The sequence below is a fragment of the Anolis sagrei genome, chromosome 11 (assembly GCF_037176765.1).
Source record: "Anolis sagrei isolate rAnoSag1 chromosome 11, rAnoSag1.mat, whole genome shotgun sequence".
NCBI lineage: Eukaryota > Metazoa > Chordata > Lepidosauria > Squamata > Dactyloidae > Anolis > Anolis sagrei.
The window spans coordinates 15,088,677-15,109,549 of record NC_090031.1 but is presented as its reverse complement, the minus strand read 5'-3'; the positions used below and the strand labels follow the sequence as shown (position 1 = coordinate 15,109,549).

At 42.0% G+C, this 20,873-nt stretch overlaps 2 protein-coding genes across 4 annotated transcripts in view; one reads left to right on the top strand and one right to left on the bottom strand.

Annotated features, from left to right (window-relative positions):
* Positions 1-20,873, bottom strand: part of FBXW5 (F-box and WD repeat domain containing 5) — a 40,165-nt gene that overhangs the window by 1,669 nt on the left and 17,623 nt on the right. Inside the window, exons 1-7 of one of the 3 annotated variants that reach the window (XM_060757294.2) lie at positions 11,025-11,265; positions 7,925-8,146; positions 6,243-6,400; positions 5,583-5,760; positions 3,909-4,057; positions 2,274-2,706; positions 936-1,083 (exon numbers count right to left, since the gene is read on the bottom strand). In XM_060757294.2, coding sequence (XP_060613277.2) covers positions 936-1,083; positions 2,274-2,706; positions 3,909-4,057; positions 5,583-5,760; positions 6,243-6,400; positions 7,925-8,132 — 1,274 coding nt within the window. In that variant the 5' untranslated portion in view covers positions 8,133-8,146; positions 11,025-11,265. Of the gene's footprint in view, positions 1-935; positions 1,084-2,273; positions 2,707-3,908; positions 4,058-5,582; positions 5,761-6,242; positions 6,401-7,924; positions 8,147-9,675; positions 9,788-11,024; positions 11,266-20,873 lie in introns of those variants that run through there. The other 2 variants (XM_067471898.1, XM_060757296.2) reach the window with 2 other exon arrangements.
* C8G (complement C8 gamma chain) lies at positions 13,093-19,066 on the top strand. Its single transcript, XM_060757291.2, has 7 exons — positions 13,093-13,265; positions 15,181-15,335; positions 16,726-16,796; positions 16,903-17,004; positions 18,628-18,732; positions 18,823-18,861; positions 18,966-19,066. The coding sequence occupies exons 1-7, from the start codon at positions 13,122-13,124 to the stop codon at positions 18,989-18,991; spliced, it is 642 nt and encodes a 213-aa protein (XP_060613274.2). The 5' UTR covers positions 13,093-13,121; the 3' UTR covers positions 18,992-19,066.

Sequence of the window (20,873 nt, the reverse complement as noted above, 5' to 3'; positions counted from 1 at the left end):
GGGCAGGAGAAGAGGGAAGGAAACGAAAGGAAGAGAAGGAAGGGTAGGAAAGGAGTAAAGGAGAGAAAAGAGAATGACAGAAATGGAAGGAAAAAAAGAAAGAACTGGGGAAAGGGAAGGAAAGAAGAGAAGGAAGGAAAGGAAAGGCGGAGGGAAGGAAAGGAAGAGAAAGGGGAGTACAGAAGGAAAGAAATGGAAGGAAAGGAAGAGAACGGAGGAAGGACAGGAAAGGAAGAGTGAAGGACGGAAAAGAAGAGAAGGAAAGAAATGGAAAGAAGGAAAAGTGAAGGAGAAGAATGGAGGAAAGAAAAGGAAGGAAAGGAAACGAGGGAAAGATGGAAAACAAGCGAAGGACAGAAAGAAAGAAATAGAAGCCAAAGGAAAGGAAGAGAACTGAGGAAAGGGGAGGAAAAGGGGAGGGGAGGGAAAGGAAGAGAAAGGGAAGGACAAGGAAAGAAATGGAAGGAAAGGAAGAAAACGGAGGAAGAGCAGGTAGGATGGGAGAGGAGGAGTGAAGGACAGAAAAGTACAGAAGGAAAGGGAAGGAAAAAAGGAAGGACAGGAAAGGAAGGGAAAGGACAGAAGGAAAGAAATGGAAGGAAAAGGAAAGGAAGAGAACTGAGGAAAGGGAAGGATAGAAGAAGGGCAAGAAAGGAGGAGGGAAGGAAAGGATAAGAATGGAGGAAGAAAAGGAAGGACAGGAAAGGAGTCTGGAAGGATGGATGGAAGAAAGGGAAGGAGAGGGAAGAAAAGGTAAGGAATGGAGGAAAGAGGGAAGGAAAGAAAGGAAGAGAACAAAGGGAAAGAAGGAAAAGGGAGGGAAGGAAGAGAAGGGAAGAAGGAAGGATGGGGGAGGGGAGGGAAGGAAGGACAGGAGAGGAGAGAAGGAAGGAAAGGAAGAGCACGAAGGAAGAAAGGAAGCTGTTGCCTCCTACCGGTGGTCTGGGGAGAGCCCCATCCCGATGATCTGCCCATGGATGTCGAAGACGTGGTCCAGCGAGTCGAAGAAGTGGTCCGACTGCTGCTCCTCTCCCAGGACAGGACCGGCCGTGGTCATCTGGTGTGGCAGGATCTGCTTGATCCCTGAGGAGGAAGGACAGAGAAGAGACCCAGAGGGGTCTTCGTGGACCACAAGTGGAGCCTGAGCCAGGAGTGTGATGCAGCAGCAAAAAAGGCCAAGGCGATTCTAGGCTGCATCTATAGGAGTCTCGTGTCCCAATGGAGGGAATGAATATATCATTACAAACTGAACACAAGAGCCTTGGGGTCTATTCCAACCCTAGGATTCTATATATCTCCTATACATACAAAGGATGTCTATCTCAATCCATTTCTCAAATATGTGGTTGGATTGGCATCTGTCAGGAGGGATTGGATGGTATCCTTTCTGGCAGAAGGTGGTTGGACATTAGGGCCTTTAGTGGTCCCTTCCAACTCTAGGATTCTAGGATACACCTATCAACAGAGAATATCATTATCTATCCACCTTATCTGTGGCTGGCCATCTCTTGGGAGGGATCGGGTGGTGTTTTCCTGGCAGAATGGAATCCACAGGGATGGCCTTTGGGGGTCCCTTCCAAATGTAGGATTCTATGATATGCTATTACTGGGGGAATATCATATCTATTCATGATATCTGGCTTGCTGCCCATCTCTCGGGAGGGATCAGGTCGTGCTTTCTCTTCCTGGCAGAATGGGATCCACCTGGATGGCCTTTGGGGGTCCCTTCCAACTCTAGGATTCTATGATACGCTTCTCATCGGAGGAATAGCCCCCGGTGGCGCAGTGTGTTAAACCCCTGTGCCGGCAGGACTGAAGACCAACAGGTCGCAGGTTCGAATCTGGGGAGAGGCGGATGAGCTCCCTCTATCAGCTCCAGCTCCTCATGCTGGGACATGAGAGAAGCCTCCCACAAGAATGATAAAACATCAAATCATCCGGGCGTCCCCTGGGCAACGTCCTTGCAGACGGTCAATTCTCTCACACCAGGAGTCACTCCTGACACGACAAAAAAAAAATTTAAAAAAATCTGTGGCTGGCCGGCCATCTCTCGGGAGGGATCGGGTGTTGCTTTCTCCTGGCCTTTGGGGGTCCCTTCCAACTCTAGGATTCTATGATACGCCAATCATCAGAGGAAGATCATATCTATTCACCATATCTGTGGCTGGCTGGCCATCTCTCGGGAGGGATCGGGTGTTGCTTTCTCCTCCTGGCCTTTGGGGGTCCCTCCCCCTCTCCCCATGGCCCCTGCATGGAAGGGGGCTTCTTATTACCGATCTGGTGGGGCACGTAGGTGAGGCATCCGGTGGTGAAGACCAGGTACTTGTTGGCCTCTCCTCCTCCTTCGGCGCAGGTCAGGTGGCCTTCAGGTGGCTTGGTCTTCCTCCGGGCCAGGATCCGGGCCACTTGGGCCTCAGTCTCCAACTCCGCCCAGTCTGGACAGAGGCCCAGGAAGCGGCTCAGGCCACCCTCCGCTCCCCCTTCGGCCACCTCCGTCCATCGGCCTCTCCCTCCTTCCTCTGGGCTGTGTCCAGAGAGGTCCACCACCCTGGGCTCCTCGGAGGCTTCCCCTTTGCAGTCCAGTAAGAGATCCGGGGAATCGTGGCGGCTGCAGTCCACGAGCATCACATTCCGGACGGCACTGGCGTTCAGGTTCTGGATCTTGAAGAGCCGCTTGACCACGTTGGTGTTCTCCGACTCGATGTCCTGAAGGGAAGCAACAGTTAGAAATATTAAAAGAATACATAATAATAGTAAATATAATTATATAAAATAATAAATGATGTAATAGTTAAATAATGTAATTATTTATGTTATATAATAAGCAAGAAAGATATACATATTCTAAGAATACATATATTAATATAATTATATAAAATATAATAATAAATAATGTAATAGTTAAATAATGTAATAATTATTTATATTTTATATAATAACCAAGAGAGAAAGATATAAATATTATAATAATACATAATAGTAGATATAATTATATAAAATATAATAATAAATAATGTAATAATTATTTATATTTTTATAATAACCAAGAGAGGATATAAATATTATAATATTTTATAATATAAATATTATAAGAATACATAATAGTAAATATAATTATATAAAATATAATAATAAATAATGTAATAGTTAAATAATGTAATAATTATTTATATTTTATATAATAACCAAGAGAGAAAGATATAAATATTATAATACATAATAATAGTAAATATAATTATTTAAAAATATAATAATGTAATAATTATTTATATTTTATATAATAACCAAGAGAGAAAGATATAAATATTATAATAATACATAATAATAGTAAATATAATTATTTAAAAATATTATAATAAATAATGTAATACTTAAATAATATAATATCTTTCTCTCTTGGTTGAGACACAAAGCCCTCTCCCAACACTGATGATGTGGCTGCCTTGCCATCTGTCGGGAGGGCTTCGATTGTGCTTTCCTTTCGTGGCTGAAAAAAGGGTTGGACTGGATGGTTGGCCTTTGGGATACTTTTATCTTTCTATTTCTCTAGATGGCCATCTGTCGGGTGGAATTGGATTGTGTCTTCCTTTCACAAGCAGAAGGTTGGACTAGATCAGGCTTTGGGCAAACTTGGGCCCTCCAGGTGTTTTGGACTCCAACTCCCACAATTCCTAATAGTCCAAAACACCTGGAGGGTCCATGTTTGCCCATGCCTGGACTAGATGGCTCTCTTTGGGGTTCTCTTCTAATTCTAGGATTCTATACTGTGTGCCCATGTCTATGGCTGCCTTGCCATCTGTCGGGAGGGTTTCGATTGTGCCTTCCTTCCATGGCAGAAGCGGGTTGGACTGGATAGCCCATTGTTAGGGACGTCTAGACACCTATGTTTCTCTCTATTCTATTCTAACCTGGAAGGCGTTGCTGAGCCAGAGGACGGAGCAGGAGGTCAGGAAGCCAATGCGGTGCAGGTTCCCTGAGAGGAGGTTGGTCTCGTTGAGCCAGCAGCCGAGGAGGTCGGGGGGCTTGTTCCGCACCCGGGACACCAGGGAGAAGTCCTCTGCGGGAGGAGGAGGAAGAGAGGGGATGATGGGCATGGCAGTCCCCTCTTCGGGCAGAGAGGAAGGAAGTACTGGACGCAGATGGACAACTCCCCCCTCGCCCTGCTCAGGGGAACCCCCCAGAAGAGAGAAGAAGGAGAGGGAGGAATAGAGGGAGAGAGAAAAGGAAGGAAAAGAAAGACAAGAAGGGAAAGGAAGAAGAGAAATAAGGAAGGAAAGACAGGAAGGAGGGAAAGAAAGAGAGGGACAGAAAGAAGGAAGAAAGGAAGGAAAGGAAAAGAAAGTAAAAAAAAGAAAGGAAGAAGAGAAAGGACAGAAGGAAGGAGGGAAGGAAGGACAGGAAGCAGGGAAAGAAAGAGAGGGACAGAAAGAAGGAAGAAAGGAAGTCAAGGAAGGAAGGAAGGAAAAGCAAGCAGGAAAAGAAAGAGAGAGACAGAACAAAGGAAGGGAAGAAAAAGGAAGTAAAAAAGGAAAGAAGGGAAGAAAAAGGAAGTCAAGAAAGGAAAGAAGAGAAAGAAGGACAGAAGGAAGGAAGGAAGGTCAGTAAGCAGGAAAAAGAGAGGGACAGAAAGAGAGGAACAGAAAGAAGGAAGAAAGGAAGTCAAGGAAGGAAGGAAGGAAAAGCAAGCAGGAAAAGAAAGAGAGGGACAGAACAAAGGAAGGGAAGAAAAAGGAAGTAAAAAAGGAAAGAAGGGAAGGGAAGAAGAGAAAGGACAGAAGGAAGGAAGGAAGAACAGGAAGCAGGGAAACAAAGAGAGGGACAGAAAGAAAGGAGAAAGGAAGGGAAGGAAAAGGAAGTCAAGAAAGGAAAGAAGGGAAAGGAAGAAGAGAAAGAAGGACAGGAGGACAGAAGGAAGGAAGGAAGGGAGGGAGGGAGGGAGGGAGGGAGGGAGGGAGGGAGGGAGGGAGGGAGGGAGGGAAGCAGGGAAAGAAAGAGAGGGACAGACAGAAAGAAGGAAGAAAGGAAGTCAAGAAAATGGAAGTCAGTAAAGGAAGGAAAAGGAAGCAGGGAAAGAAAGTACAGTAAGGACAGAAGGAAGGAAGGAAAAGAAAGACAAGAAAGGAAAGAAGGGAAAGGAAGAAAGGAAGAAGAGAAAGAAAAGCAGAAGGAAGTAAGGATAGGAATCAGGTTAAGAAAGAAGAAAAGGGGCAGAAAGATGGATGGAAGACAAGGAAGAAAGGAATGAGGGGAAACGGAGAGAAAGAGAAGGAACAACAGAAAGAAGGAAGGAAAAGAAAGGAAAGAGGGAAAAGGAAGAATGGAAAGAAGGAAGGAAGGACAGGAAGCAGGGAAAGAAAGAGTAAGAAGGACAGACAGAAAGAAAGAAGGAAGGAAGGAAGGGTGGAAGATAGAACCCTAGGGTTAAAAGAGACCCCCAAAGGCCACCCAGTGCAACCCCCTTCTGCCAGGCAGGAAAAGCTTAACTCGATCCTTCTTGACAGATGGCCACCCAGCTGCTGCTTAGAAGCCTCCAGAGAAAGGAAGGCAGGCAGGCACAAAACCCTCCTCGGAAGCCCCCTCACCAAGGCTGAAGACGGCGATCTCCCCGGAAAAGGAGTTCCGTGGCCCTAGGAAGACCCCTGAGACAAGGAGCAAGGAGTCGTCTGGGTTGAATTGGGAGAACTGGGTGTAGCTCCAGTTGTACTCCTTCATGCTGGCGCTGTGCTGGAGGGAGATCTCCTCCGGGCCGGTGCTCCAGATCTAGAGAAGGAGAAGAGGCCTTGCAGCTGGAGTCTTTGCAGTCTTATTTTTACACCAAGCTTTTTGCAGCTGACAGGTGGTAATTTTGTCAGCGCTGATTGTTTTTAAGTGCAGGCCAAGGTCTTGAGGCACTGCACCCATTGTGCTGATCACCACTGGAACCACCTTGACTGGCTTGTGCCAGAGTCTTTGCAGTTCTATCATCACCATCCTCAACAACACTAATTTATTATACCAAACATCAGGAGGGCTGGATGGTTCCTTCCAGATCTCGTATTATTATTTTTGTTGTTGTTATATTTATATCCCACTCTCCTCTCTTAAAAGGAGACCCAACTACGGCACCCATCGTCCCCTAGGACTTGTGCACCTGGCACTTGGAGGGCTCCTTCTGGATTCTGAGCCTTCTACGTATGTCTATCCCACTTCAAAACGAGGCCGCGATGCCCATCATCCCCCAGTTCTCTCTCTGCGGGGCATACCTTGGCGGTGCAGTCCTTAGAGCAGGAGGCGAAGAGGGCCCCGCTGTGGGAGAAGCTGAGGTGCAGGACTTGATCGCTGTGCTCCTTCAGGGCCTGCGTCTCCACGCAGGGAACCCCCTCGAAGAGGCGGCGGAACTCCCCGCTCCAGGAAGTGGCCCCTAAAGAAGGGAGGAAGGAAGTGAATATAGAGAGGGAGGAAGATGGAGACCTCCCCCCCCCATCCACAATGGATGCAAATCATGTGACGCTCTGGACCGCAACTCCTAGCAACCCTTCCACCATTGGAGATAGGTAAGGGCCAGGGGATGATGGGAGATGCAATTGCCATGACTTTCATTTGGGGGAAGTCAGGAGACAGAAGAGGGAGGGAAGAAGGAAAGAAGGAAGGAAGAAGGGAGGGAGGGAAAAAGGAAAGGAATGAAGGAGTAAGAGAGGGAGAAAGGAAGGAAAAAGGGAGGGTGGGGATGGAGGAAGGAAGGAAAGAACGAGGGAGGGAGGGATAAAGGAAAGAACGAGGGAAAGATGGAGGGAGAAAGGAAGGGAGGGAGGGAAAGAGGGAGGAAGGAAGAAGGAAAGGGAGGAGGAAAGGGGGTGAGGGGGGAAGGAAAGAACGAGAGAAGGAGGGAGGGAGAAAGAAAAGGAGGGAGCGAGGAACGAAGGAAGGAGAGGGAGGGAGGAAGGAAAGAACAAGGGAAGGAGGGAGAAAAAAAGAAGGGTGGGAGGAAGGAGGGAGGAAAGGGAGGGAAGGAAGGAAAGAGGGAGAGAGGGTGGGGAGGGAGGAAGGAAGGAAACAACCAAAGAGGGAGGGAGAAAGGAAAGAATGAGGGAAGGAGGGAGGAAGAGAGAAAAGAAGGGAGGGAAAGAGGAAGGAAGGAAGGAAGGAAGGAAGGAAGGGAGGGAGGGAGGGAGGGAGGGAGGGAGGGAGGGAGGGAGGAGGAAAGGGGATGAGGGAGGAAGGAAAGAACAAGAAAAGGAGGGAGGGAGGGAGGAAGGAAAGAGGGAGGAAGGAAGGAAAGAACGAGGGAAGGAGGGAGAGGGAAAGGGAGGGAGGGAGGCAGGAAGGAAGGAGGAAAGAAGGCGGGAGGGATTGAAAGAAGAAAGGGAAAGAAAGAATGACAGAAGACAGAAGTTAAGAAAGAGAAAGGGACAGAAAGAATGAAGGAAATGAAAGGAAAAAGATGGAAGGAAAAGGAATAAAGAGAAAGTGAGGGAAAGGAAAGATGGAAGAAAGGAAGGGAAAGAAAGAACGACGGAAAAAGGAGGGAAAGAAAGACGAAAGAAAAAGGAAGGACAAAAAAAATGAAGGGAAGGGGAAAAAAGATGCAAGGAAAAAGAATAAAGAGAAGGAAAGAAAGATATATAGAATCCTAAGAGCTGGAAGGGACCCCAAGGGCTACCCAATCCCTCCTGGCAGGTGGCCATCCAGCCCCTGCTTAAAAGCCTTAAAAGAATGGAGGCTCCTTCTTTGGAGGCTTTGAAGCAGAGGCTGAATGGCCATCTGTCCGGGCTGCTTTGAATGCGATTTTCCTGCTTTTGGGCAGAAGGAATAGGGTTAGACTGGATGGCCCACGAGGTCTCTCCCAACACTATGATTCTATGACAGAAGGAAGGAAGGAAAGAAAGAGGCACAGAACCCCCTGCAAAAACGTGGAGAGGGCTCCTTTGACTCCTGCCCTCCTTACCTGGGTGCCGAGGCACATCTCTTGGGATGTGGAAGTGCCTATAGAAGAGCTCCCTCCAGAGGGTCTGGTCCTGGGCCACGGCGTGCCACTGCCGGCAGGATGCTCCGGCCGAAAGCAGGTCCCGGGGGCCCAGGAAGAGGAAGATCTCCACCAGGAGGCTGTCCGGCAGCAGCAGTGGCCCCAGGGCCCAGGCTTCGCCCCCTGCCATGGGCTCATGCTGGCCTGGAAGGGGGAGAGAGGAGGAGGGTTGAAGAGGGGAGGACTCGATGCTCTCTGGGGGGCCCTTCCAGGATAAGACTCTCTTAGAAGGGACACATTGCAAGAGGGCTCCACTGGAACCTTCCTGCATGGCCAATTGGGGTTGGACTAGATGCCCTCACTGGGACCCTCCCAACCCTATTGGAATATGGACTTCCTCTCGTCTCTTTCTTTCGGAGTTAAGAGAGGAACGTGGCATAGAATAATAATAATAATAATAATAATAATAATAATAATAATAATAGGCGCAGTGCCTCAAGACATTGGCCTGCTCTTAAAAACAATCGGCACTGACAAAATCACCACCTGTCAGCTGCAAAAGGTCACCCTACTGGGATCTACACGCATTATTCGCCGATACACCACACAGTCTTAGACACTTGGGAAGGGTCCGACATGTGATCCAATACAACAGCCAGCAGAGAGATCTTGTTTGCTCTGTACTCATCTTGTGTTTAAAATAACAACAACAATAATAAACACCTATCAGTGAGACCTAATAGAATTACAGCTGCTCCATGGGGGGAAAAATCATTGTTATTGCTGCTATTGTTATTATTTCCTCTCTTGACCTCAGCAATGCAATTGAAAACTTGCAAAATATAGATATTAAAATAGAATAATTAAGTATGCAATTTGCACTGTTCTGGGCGGCTTTGAGTGTTTCTTAAGAGAGGAAAGCTGATTATTATCATAATAAAAATAAAGGTCATGATGATGATTATAGTAATATAATAATATCTAATAATAATGATCATGATAATGAAGTGGTCATGATACAGTTCCCTCACTTATTGCTGGGATTACGTTCCAGGTCCTCCCGCAATAAGTGAAAAACCATGATGTAGGGATGCTCTATTTATTTTAATATTTATACATTATTTTAGTAGTTATACACTACTTTAAGTCTTTATAAACTTAAAATAAAGTGAAGGAAAGGAAGGAAAGGCCCTTCAAGGCTGGAGGAGGGAGGACCAAGGAGGGAAAGTGCCTCGGAGAGCGGCGGCGGCAAAACCCCAGAAAACAGCAAAAATACCATGATATTTATATTAAATTAATATTTCTTGAAATTCGTGAAATAGCGAGTCTGCAATAAGTGAACTGCGAAGTAGCGAGGGAACACTGTACTGATAAACATTTATTTATTTATCATGTCAGTATCAACCAGACTGATAAAAATGATATATCATAATATATGATAATTATTATAATGGTAATAACTAGCCATAATAATAATATATAATACTGATGGTAATGATAATAACAATGATAAAATCAATAATAATAATAATACTGCACATAGCCTAAACCACTTTGAAGTCTCATTTATGAGGAATGCAGGACATTAATAATAATATGTATTGCCTAAAGTACTTTGAATCTTGGATCCTAAGAGAGGGAAATGGGCATAGTAATAATAAATAATGTAGCTGTGGAGGATTCGATCCCCAAACCCAGGGAAAATAGTGTTGTCGAAGGATTTCATGGCTTACTGTGAGTTTTCCGGGCTGTCTGGCCATGGTGCAGAAGCATTCTCTCCTGACGTTTTGCCCACATCTATGGCAGGCATCCTCAGAGGTTGTGACTGTGTGTGTGTGTGTGTGTGTGTGTGTGTATATATATATATATATATATATATCTGATAAAAATAATGGTCTTGATGATGATTATAATAATAATATATAATGATAATAAAATAGTAATACTGATAAAAATGATATATAAAAATATACAATTATTATTATGATAATGGTAATAACTGGTCATAATTACAATAATAATATATAATGATGATGATGGTAATGATAAAATTAATAATAATAATAATAATAATAATAATAATAATACCGCACATAGCCTAAACTACTTTGGAGTCTCATTTTAGAGGAAAGCAGGACGATAATAATAATATGCATCGCCTAAACTACTTTGAATCTTGAATCCTAAGAGAGGAAAATGGGCATAATAATAATAAATAATGTAGCTGTGGAGGATATGATCCTCAAAACCCAGGGGAAATTGTGTTGTCGAAGGCTTTCATGGCTCGCTGTGTGTTTTCTGGGCTGTCTGGCCATGTTCCAGAAGCATTCTCTCCTGACGTTTTGCCCACATCTATGGCAGGCATCCTCAGAGTTTGGGAGGTCTGTTGGAAACTAGAAAAGTGGACTGTGTATGTGTGTATGTATGAATATATATATAGAATCAAAGAGTTGGAAGAGACCTCACGGGCCATCCAGTCCAACCCCCTGCCAAGAAGCAGGAATATTGCATTCAAATCACCCCTGACAGATGGCCATCCAGCCTCTGTCAGGGGTGATTTGAATGTAATATTCCTGCTTCTTGGCAGATATATATATCTATATCTGTGGAATGATGTCCAGAGTGGGAGAAAGAACTCTTGTCTTTCAATAAAGGCCAGCTAACACCTCCCAACAAAGGATTCCCCCAGGCAGGAAGCAGCCAGGCTATGAAGCTGCAAGGTTATTCAATGCTAACCAAGTTGGCGAATGGCAACATTCACACCTGCCTCAGGCAGACAAGAGTTCTTTCTCCCACCCTGGACATTATTCCATATATATATATATATATATATATATATGCATTATTCCATACATACACACAGTCCACATTCCATACATACACACAGTCTCAACCTGTCATCGATGTGGGCGAAACGTCAGGAGAGAATGCTTCTGGAACATGGCAGCACAGAAAGCTCCCAACCACCCAGGAAAAGTTCCTTTTGGGGGACTGGCCTCAAAAAAGTAACTTCCCCAAGCTCCCCATTCCGCCCAAAGCCCCCCAATTTACATTTTTTCCCACCCTTCCCTTCTCTACAAACCTTCCACCAGTTGTTTTCGACGTCACTTCCGCCCCCTTGTGGGTAAACTTCCGTTTTGGGGCGCTGGGGCCGCCCTAGGCATTCTCGCTCTCTTTTTCCTATTCCCGAAGCCGCCGCTAGAGGGAGCGCCGAGGCGGCTCTATTTTCCCCTTTCCAGCTGTGACATCGGACTCCATTTCCCGTCGTGCCTTGCTGTTTGTTTGAATAGCCGGGGCGCCTGGGAGTTGCAGTTTTGCGTGGATTAAACATTGAATTCATGGAATACCCTGCATTTGAAAAGTTGTTGCTGTCATTCCTATCCTATGTTATTTTTTTCCTGCTTTCCTCTCCTAAATGAGACTCAAAGTGGCTTAGGTATATGTTCATTATTATTATTAATAATAATTTTTATCATTATTACAATTATTATCATTATCATCAGTACTATCATTACCATTATCATCATCATTATGATCATCATAATCATTATTATATATTATTTTCATTATGACCAGTTATTACCATTATCATAATTATTATATATCATTATTTATCATTTTATCAGTATTACCATTATCATCATGATCATCATCATTCTATATATTATCATTATCAATATGATCAGTTATTACCATTATTATAATAATCATTATTATATATAATTTTTATCAGTATCATCTCCAGCTCATTCCCTGTTTGGGTATCAGCCAGCACGTCAACGACTTAAATCAAGACATAGTTTTCTTAGATCTACAGAGACACTCGCTGGAACACCCCAGCAAGCGAGAGTCCAAAAGTGGCAGGCCCAAACCCAGCACCTCAATCCATGGGTGATACCAGATGAGAGACTCCCCGCTGGGCACACAGAAGACTGGGTGACTTGGAAGGCGCTGAACAGACTGCGCTCTGGCACCACGAGATGCAGAGCCAATCGTAAGAAATGGGGCTACAGGGTGGAATCCTCGGCATGCGAGTGCAGAGAAGAACAGACCACAGACTGCCTGCTGCAATGCAACCTGAGCCCTGCCACATGCACGATGGAGGACCTTCTTGCGGCAACACCAGAGGCACTCCAAGTGGCCAGATACTGGTCAAAGGACATTTAACCAACTACCAAGTTTGCAAAATCTGTGTTTTTTTTTCTTTTTGTTTTTAATCTGTGTGTTTGTTCTGTTCTGTTAGAATTGTAACACAATGGTATGGTTGCTGATGACACGATAAATAAATAAATAAATAAATAAATAAAACAGTATCATGACCATTTTATTATATTATTATCATCATCATTATGGAGCCCCCAGTGGCACAGTGGATTAAATCACTGAACTGCTGAACTTGCTGACCGAAAGGTCGCCGGTTTGAATCCGGGGAGTGGGGTGAGCTCCCACTGTTAGTCCCAGCTTCTGACAACCTAGCAGTTTGAAAACATGCAAATGAGAGTACACCAGGAGGAAGATAACGGTGCTCCATGCAGTCATGCTGGCCATATGACCTGTCTATGGACATCACTGGCTCCCCCAGGCAGGAAACAGCCAGACTCTGAAGCTGCAAGTCCATTTAATGCTAATGCAAAGTGCCCAATGGCAACATTCACACTTGCCTCCATCAGACAGGAGTTTTTTTTCTCCCACCCTGGACATCATTCCAGAGATATATCATATATAACTTTATATTTCATATTACATGTAATATTACTAATAATAGTGGTACAGTACAGTATGGTAATATGTAATACTGATTTTGTGCTATGCAAATAATATAATATATTGTATGTACATATAACTTGTAAGGCACACTGAGTCCCCTTCGCAGTGAGAAATGTGGGATATAAAGGTTGTGCCATCCCATTTTCCTAGTTTCCAGTAGACCTCACAACCTCTGAGGATGCCTGCCATAGATGTGGGCGAAACGTCAGGAGAGAATATGATCATTATTACCATTATCCTCATCATTATTATGATGATTGACCATTATTATTTCCTGGTTGGTGTTGCTCCCTCCCTGGGGCCTGGCCTTGTCCTGTGTCCTCCTCTTGGGATTAATGACTGACCAGTCCACTCCCCCTCCGGCCTCACTTTCTCCCATTGACCCCCAGTTCATATTGCTAGACCCAGAGCCATGGCCTCCCTGCTGGACTCCTTCCTCCTCTGCCTCTGCCTCGCTTCTTTCTCCCAAGGCGCCCAGCCCCGAAGGCAGCCCCCGGTCCCCCAGAAGCCGCCCATCGAGACGGTCGCCCTCCAGCCAGACTTTGACCCCGAACAGGTATATCCCACTTTATCTCACCATACAGAGACTCACCATCAAAAACTTTACAACTTAGGTAAAGGTAAAGATTTTTCCCCTGACATTAAGTCCAGTCGTGTCCGACTCTGGGGGTTGGTGCCCATCTCCATTTCCAAGCCAAAGAGCCGGCATTGTCCATAGACACCTCCAAGGTCATGTAGCCAACATGAGTGCATGGAGCACCATTACCTTCCCGCCAGAGTGGTACCTATTGATCTACTCACATTTGGATGTTTTCGAACTGCTAGTTTGGCAGAAGCTGGGGCTAACAGAAGGAGCTCACCTCACTCCCCAGATTCAAACCTGCGACCTTTCGGTCTACAAGCTCAGCAGCTCAGCGGTTTAACCCACTGTGCCACCAGGGGCAACTTAAAATATATAAATATACAATAATAAACAGTATTATCATTCGATATCTATATAAATAAAAATGTAATTTTTGTATGTGGGATTAACATAACTCAAAAACCACTGGATGAATTGACACCAAATTTGGACACAAGACACCTATCAGGCCAACAAGTGACCATCACACATAAAACACTGAAAAATACAGTGGAAGGGACTTCAAAAGCCAAAAAATAAAAAATACATTACAACGCATGACGCAAACATACATATACACACATATCCACAAATATATCCACACACAAAGCACATATATACAAACTGAGCCACAGCAAAGCATGGCAGTGGACGGCTAGTTATTATATATAATCAGTAGTAATTATATTTACTATATTAGTATTTCTATATTCCGATATTAATATTATATATTATATTATTTTTGTATTATATTGTATTACATTATAATATTATTATCAATATTATACTAATATTAGGCTAGAATATTATCTTCTTCCCAGCATCCTATGCAAATGGATTAGATTAATTAAATAATTACAGTAGTATAATACTATTGATAATGTTATTACCAATATACTAATATTGTGTTGTGCTAATGAAGTATTGTGCTAATGAAGTATATATTACATTCATTTATTACATTCATATGATTCATATAGAATCATAGAACCATAGATATTATTATATATAATTAGTAGTAATTATATTTAATGTATTAGTATTACTATATTCTGATATTAATATTATATATTACATTATTATTGTATTATATTGTATTACATTATATTATTATCAATATTATACTAATATTAGTTTAGAATATTATCTTCTTCCCAGAAAATGGATTAGATTAATTAAATAATTATCGTAGTATAATTCTATTAATAATGTTATTACCAATATGCTAATATTGTGTTGTGCTAATAAAATATTGTATACACATATAGAATCATAGAACCATAGAGTTGGAAGAGACCTCGTGGGCCATCCAGACCAAACCCCTGCCAAATCACTTTCAAAGCACCCCTGACAGATGGCCATCCAGTCTGTTTACAAGCCTCCAAAGAAGGAGCCTCCACCACACTCTGGGGCAGAGAGTTCCACTGCTGAACAGCTCTCACAGTCAGGAAATTCTTCCTAATATTCAGATGGAAACATTAGGAAGAACTTCTTGACTGTGAGAGGTGTTCAGCAGTGGAACTCTCTGCCCCGGAGTGTGGTATCTCTATCTGTCTCGGTTTCTATATATATGTACGGTATATCTGTTTTTGCAAGGAGCAGGTTTTTCAAGCTGAGCTCAATGTTGACACTGAACCATTGAAATGAGATGGGAAGCGCAATCCCTTTCCCACCTTTGACCCCGGGATCCCATCCCAGTCCCATTGAGAAACCCTTGGCTGGGCTCCCTGCTTTGCCAGGAATCAAAAGGAAGAGGACAAAGCCCCCCAGGGTCATTGACCCAGCAGGCTAAGTTTGCAAAACCGCAGCTCCCACAACTTTCAGCATGCTTCTCCTTTGGGATCTGTAGTTTGCTGGGACGTGGTTCCTGGTTGCGACGGCCTCCCGCTGTGCCTATTTGTCTGAAAACCACTACCGCTTGGAGGCCACAAATGTGGTGGTGACCCTTGTGCCTAATGCAGACTCTGGGGAAAAGGCCCTCCTCTTCAGCACCTTTCGCCCGCTGTGAGTTAGTCTTCCTGGAGCAGAAAACTCTATTATTATTATTATTATTATTATTATTATTATTATTATTATTGGTTTTATATTTTTATATTATATTATATGTTTTTTGTAATAATTGTGCATTGTAATTGCTTATTGGTAATTTATGGATAATGTGTTAAGTCAATTGTTATATGTTGTATGGAACCACTGCTGTTTCTACTGTTTTTACTGTTTGTGAACCGCCGTGAGTCGCCTTCGGGCTTGAGATACAGCGGTATATAAGCAAAAGTAAATAAATATTATATATTATTAGTTTAGCATTGTATCATTATTATATATTCTTATACCATATCATTACTTTAGTATTTTGTTATAATTATATTATTTATTATTTTATATATTATATATTTATATAATAATATATATTATATAATTATATTTATATTATTATGTATTTATATTTATTACATTCATATATTTTATCATAATTATCGTATATATTTATATGATATACTACATTATTAGTCCAGAATTGTAGAATTATTATTGTATATTCTTATTTTAGTGTTTTATTGTCATATTCTTTTTTATTACATTAGTATATTTTATTATTAATATATTATTTTATTATATTATTATACATTATTATATTGTTTTTATTGTACTGTATATTATTATTTATTTTATTGTCGTCATTATATTCTGTAAGTAGTGTATTTTGGCAATATTATTATATTACTACATTATTTTACTATTACAGTATGTGAGCTATATATATATATATATATATATATATATATAGAAACACAAGATTAGTACACATCAAACAAGATCAATATGCTGGCTGTGGTACTGGATCACACATCAATTATTATTATTAGTAGTATTATTTTAGTATTTTATTATCATTATATTTATTATTTAAATTTATATGTTTATATTTATAGCATTTTATATCGAGAGGATTATATTTATAGTTATTTATTATTGTTATTAATATTATGTTTATATATATATATATTACATTCGGATATTTTATTGTCAAAATTACCATATATCTTTATATTATATACTATATTATGATTTCAGAATTGAATAATTATTAGTATTTTATTGTAATATTATTTTTATTATAATAGTATATTTTATTATTAATATTATAGTATTTCAATATATTATTACATATTAATATATTGTTTTTATTGTACTGTATGTTATTATTTATTTTATTGTCGTCATTATATTTTGTAATTAGTGTATTTTGGTAATATTATTTATATTATTATATTACTATAGTTTTACTATTATATGAATATATATTATTTTATTATTATATTTATTAGAGTATATTCTTATTATTATAGTATATTATTATCATTATTATTTCTTCCTATCTTTGCGGGTGCAGGGAGGGCCACTGCTGGAATATCACCCAAACCTACTTCCCTGGAAAGACTCGCGGACGCTTCCAGATCAAAGGTGATAATGTCTTCTTTCCCCAGCCCCGATCCGTTCCATATGGCAGGGCATTCTTTCAGGAACAAATTACTTTGGGGGGAAAGTAACTTCCCAAATTCCTTTCCAGGTCGCGGCCTACCTGTTGAGGTTGCCATTGGGGAGACAGACTACAGCAGTTATGCCGTTCTCTTCCTCCAAAGGGCCAAGGGCCTCTCTGCAAAGCTCTATGGTGAGCATCACAACAACAAAAACTACAATAATAAATATATAATAATATGATAATAATAACATATAATTAATATATTATAATTATTAATAGTAAAGGTTTTCCCCTGACATTAAATCCAGTCGTGTCCGACTCTGGAGTTTGGTGCTCATCTCTATTTCTAAGACAAAGAGCCGTCATTGTCTGCAGACACCTCCAAGGTCACGAGGCCGGCATGACTGCATGGAGTGCTGTTACCTTCCCGTCAGAGAGGTGCCTGTTGATCTATTGACATTTGCATGTTTTAGAACTGCTAGGTTGGCAGAAGCTGGTACTGACAGTGGGAGCTCATGCTGCTCCCCGAATTCGAACCTATGACCTTTCAATCAGCAAGTTCAGCAGCTCAGCAGTTTAACCCTCTGCGCCACTGGGGGCTCCATAATTATTAACAGTAACATAATAATATAAAATATTATACTGTAATAATATAAAATAATACAATAATGTAACAATTATAATAATATAATGACATCAAATTGGATAGGATAGAATAATATAACTGCAAAGGGCAAAAGGAGTGATGGGAATTGTAGTACGCCTCTGGGTCAAAGAAGCAGGGGACTATTTCCTTTTCTTTCTTTCCCTTCCTCTTTCTTTCTTTCTTCCTTCCTTCCTTCCTTCCTTCCCTTCCATTTTTCCTCCCCTTCTTTCCTTCCTTCCTTCCATCCTTAACTTCCTCCTTTCGTTTTCTTCCTTTTTTCCCTTCCCTCCTTTTCTTTCTTCCTTCCCTCCCTTCCTTCCATCCTTTCCCTCCTTCTTTTCTTTTCTTCCTTTCCTTTCCTTTCTTCCCTTCCTTTTTTCCCTTCCCTCCCTTCATTCCTTCCTTCCGACCTTTCCCTCCTTCCTTCCTTTTCTTCCTTTCCTTTCCTTTCTTCCCTTCCTTTTTCCCTTCCCTCCCTTCATTCCTTCCTTCCGACCTTTCCCTCCTTCCTTCCATCCTTTCCCTCCTTCTTATCCTTTCTTCCTTTCCTTTCCTTTCTTCCCTTCCTTTTTTTCCCTTCCCTCCTTTTCTTTCCTTCCTTCCCTCTCTTCATTCCTTCCTTCCAACCTTTCCCTCCTTTCCTTTTCTTCCTTTCCTTTTCTTCCTTTCCTTTTCCCACATCCTTCCTTCTTTTCCTTTCTTCCATCCCTTCTTTCCTTCCTTCCATCCTTTCCCTCCTTCTTTCCTTTTCTTCCTTTCTTTTCTTCCCTTCTTTTCTTTTTCCCCTTCCCTCTTTTTTTTCCTTCCTTCCCTTCATTCCTTCCTTCCATCCTTTCCCTCCTCCTTTCCTTTCCTTTTTCCCATCCTTCCTTCCTTTCCTTCCTTCCATCCTTTCCTCTTTCCTTCCTTCCACTGATCTATCCAGTTTTCTTCTTTCTTTCCTTCCTTCCGCCCATTCCTTTCCTTCTTTTTTGTCTTTCTTTCCCTTCCATCCCTTCCTTCCTTTCATCCTTTCCTTTCCCGTGCTTTTCTTCCTACCTTCTTTCCTCTTTTTCTTTCCTTCCTTTTCTTCTTTCCCTTCCTTCCTTCCCTTCTGCTTTGTTTGCACAGGGTGCAGGGAAGAAGACAATAACCATCTCCTTCTTTCTCCTTCTTCTGTTCAAAAGGCCGTTCGGCCAAAGTGGGTCCCCCGGTCACCACCAAGTTCGAGCGACGGGTGAGGGATCTGGGCCTGGATGAGAACGACCACATCTTCTACTTCCCTTCCTACGGTGAGCCTCTGCCTGGAAAAGGGGGGACTACAACTCCCATGAGCTCTGTCTTTTCCTTCCCCTTACATTCCTTCCTTCCCCTCCTCGCAGGGTTCTGCCACACAGCCGACTCCTTCCACACCCTGGACGGTAAGCGGTCATCATAATGCATCAATACAATGTATTATTTACCCAAAGGGCCATCGTTGAGCTTTTTGAGGCTGAGAAAGTGTGACCTTTTGCTTCCTTTCCAGAGACCAAGTTCACCGGGACCAGCTGAAGCCCTCCTTTCCTCCACTGGACCCAAACTCAGAGCAAAAGCCCAGCAAAACATTAAATTTTTTTTGGATCCAAACATTTTTTTGTGTTTCTTTTTCTCCTTGCGTCAAGAGCCTATTTGGTTCCAACGAAGAGACCGCAGCATCAGCATCATCAAAATCAGGGGATAACATGACATTTGTATATGTGTGTGTATGTGTGTGTCTATGGCTAGATGGCCCTCTGTCTGGAGTGATCAGATGGGGTGTGTGTATATAAATATGTATACACATACACACACACCCCTATGGCAGTATGGCCCTCTGTTGGGCCTTGGATGTTGTGTGTGTGTGTGTATGAATATATATATATATATACACACACACATACGTATACATGCTAGGCTGAATGACCCTCTCGGGAGTGACTGGATGGTGTGTGTGTGTGTATAAATAAAACCTATGGCTGGATGGCCCTCTGTCTGTAGTGATCAGATGGGGGGTGTGTGTGTATATATATGTATGTACACACACACACACACACACACACCTATGGTTGTATGGCCTTCTGTTGGGCCTCAGATGTTGTGAGTGTGTGTATGTATGTATGTATGGATATGTATGTATGTGTGTGTGTGTGTATATACACACACACACACACACACACACACACATACATATACATGCTATGGCTGAATGACCCTCTCGGGAGTGACTGGATGGTGTGTGTGTGTATAAATAAAACCTATGGCTGAATGGCCCTCTGTCTGTAGTGATCAGATGGGCTGTGTGTGTATAGGCCATACACCTATGGTTGTATGGCCTTCTGTTGGGCCTCGGATGTTGTGAGTGTGTGTATGTATGTATGTATGTATGGATATGTATGTATGTGTGTATATATATATACACACACACACACACACACACACACACACATACATACATACACACACACACACACATACATATACATGCTATGGCTGAATGACCCTGTCGGGAGTGATTGGATGATGAGTGTGTGTGTGTATATATAAATAAAACCTATGGTTGGATGGCCCTCTGTCGGGAGTAATTGGATGGTGCTTTCCTTTATGGCTAAAGGGGTAGAGTTGGATGTCCTCTGAGGATCCCTTCCAACTCTATGATAGCTATCTCATATCTATTTATCATATCTAAATCTATCAATATCTTACCTATGGCTGGATGGCCCTCTGTCAGGAGGGATCGGCTGGTGCCTTCCGTGATGCCGCTGGATGCCCTCTGAAGCTCCCTTTTATGATTCTATGATATCTACCGTATATAAATAAAAATGTAATGTTTGTTTGTGGGGTTAACATAACTCAAAAACCACTGGACAAATTGACACCAAATTTAGACATATTACTATAAATAATAATAATAATACTAATAATATTTAATAATAATATTATTACATTGTTATTTCAAGTTAAGGTTGACTAAAGGTTATTATGCTGCTAATCTATATAAATATAAATGTATACTATAATAATATATACAATCTATATAAATAAAAATGTAATGTTCGTTTGTGGGATTAAAATAACTCAAAAACCACTGGGCAAATTGACACCAAATTTGGACACAAGACACCTATCAGGCCAACGAGTGACCATCACTCAGAAAAACACAGAAAAACACACCGGAAGAGACTTAAAAGCCAAAAAAACAACAACATTACAATGTATGCACAAAACCTCATATATATACACACAACACACATATACACAGACTGGGCCACCGCAACACATGGCAGGGGATGGCTAGTGTAACAATAATAATAGTAATAGATCGGTTTCCTTTGTGAAGTGGTCACTCTCACAGTTAATACGGGAAAGGGATTTGGAGGCGGGTCTATGGGGGTAAATACGGTAACAGCAAGGAGGG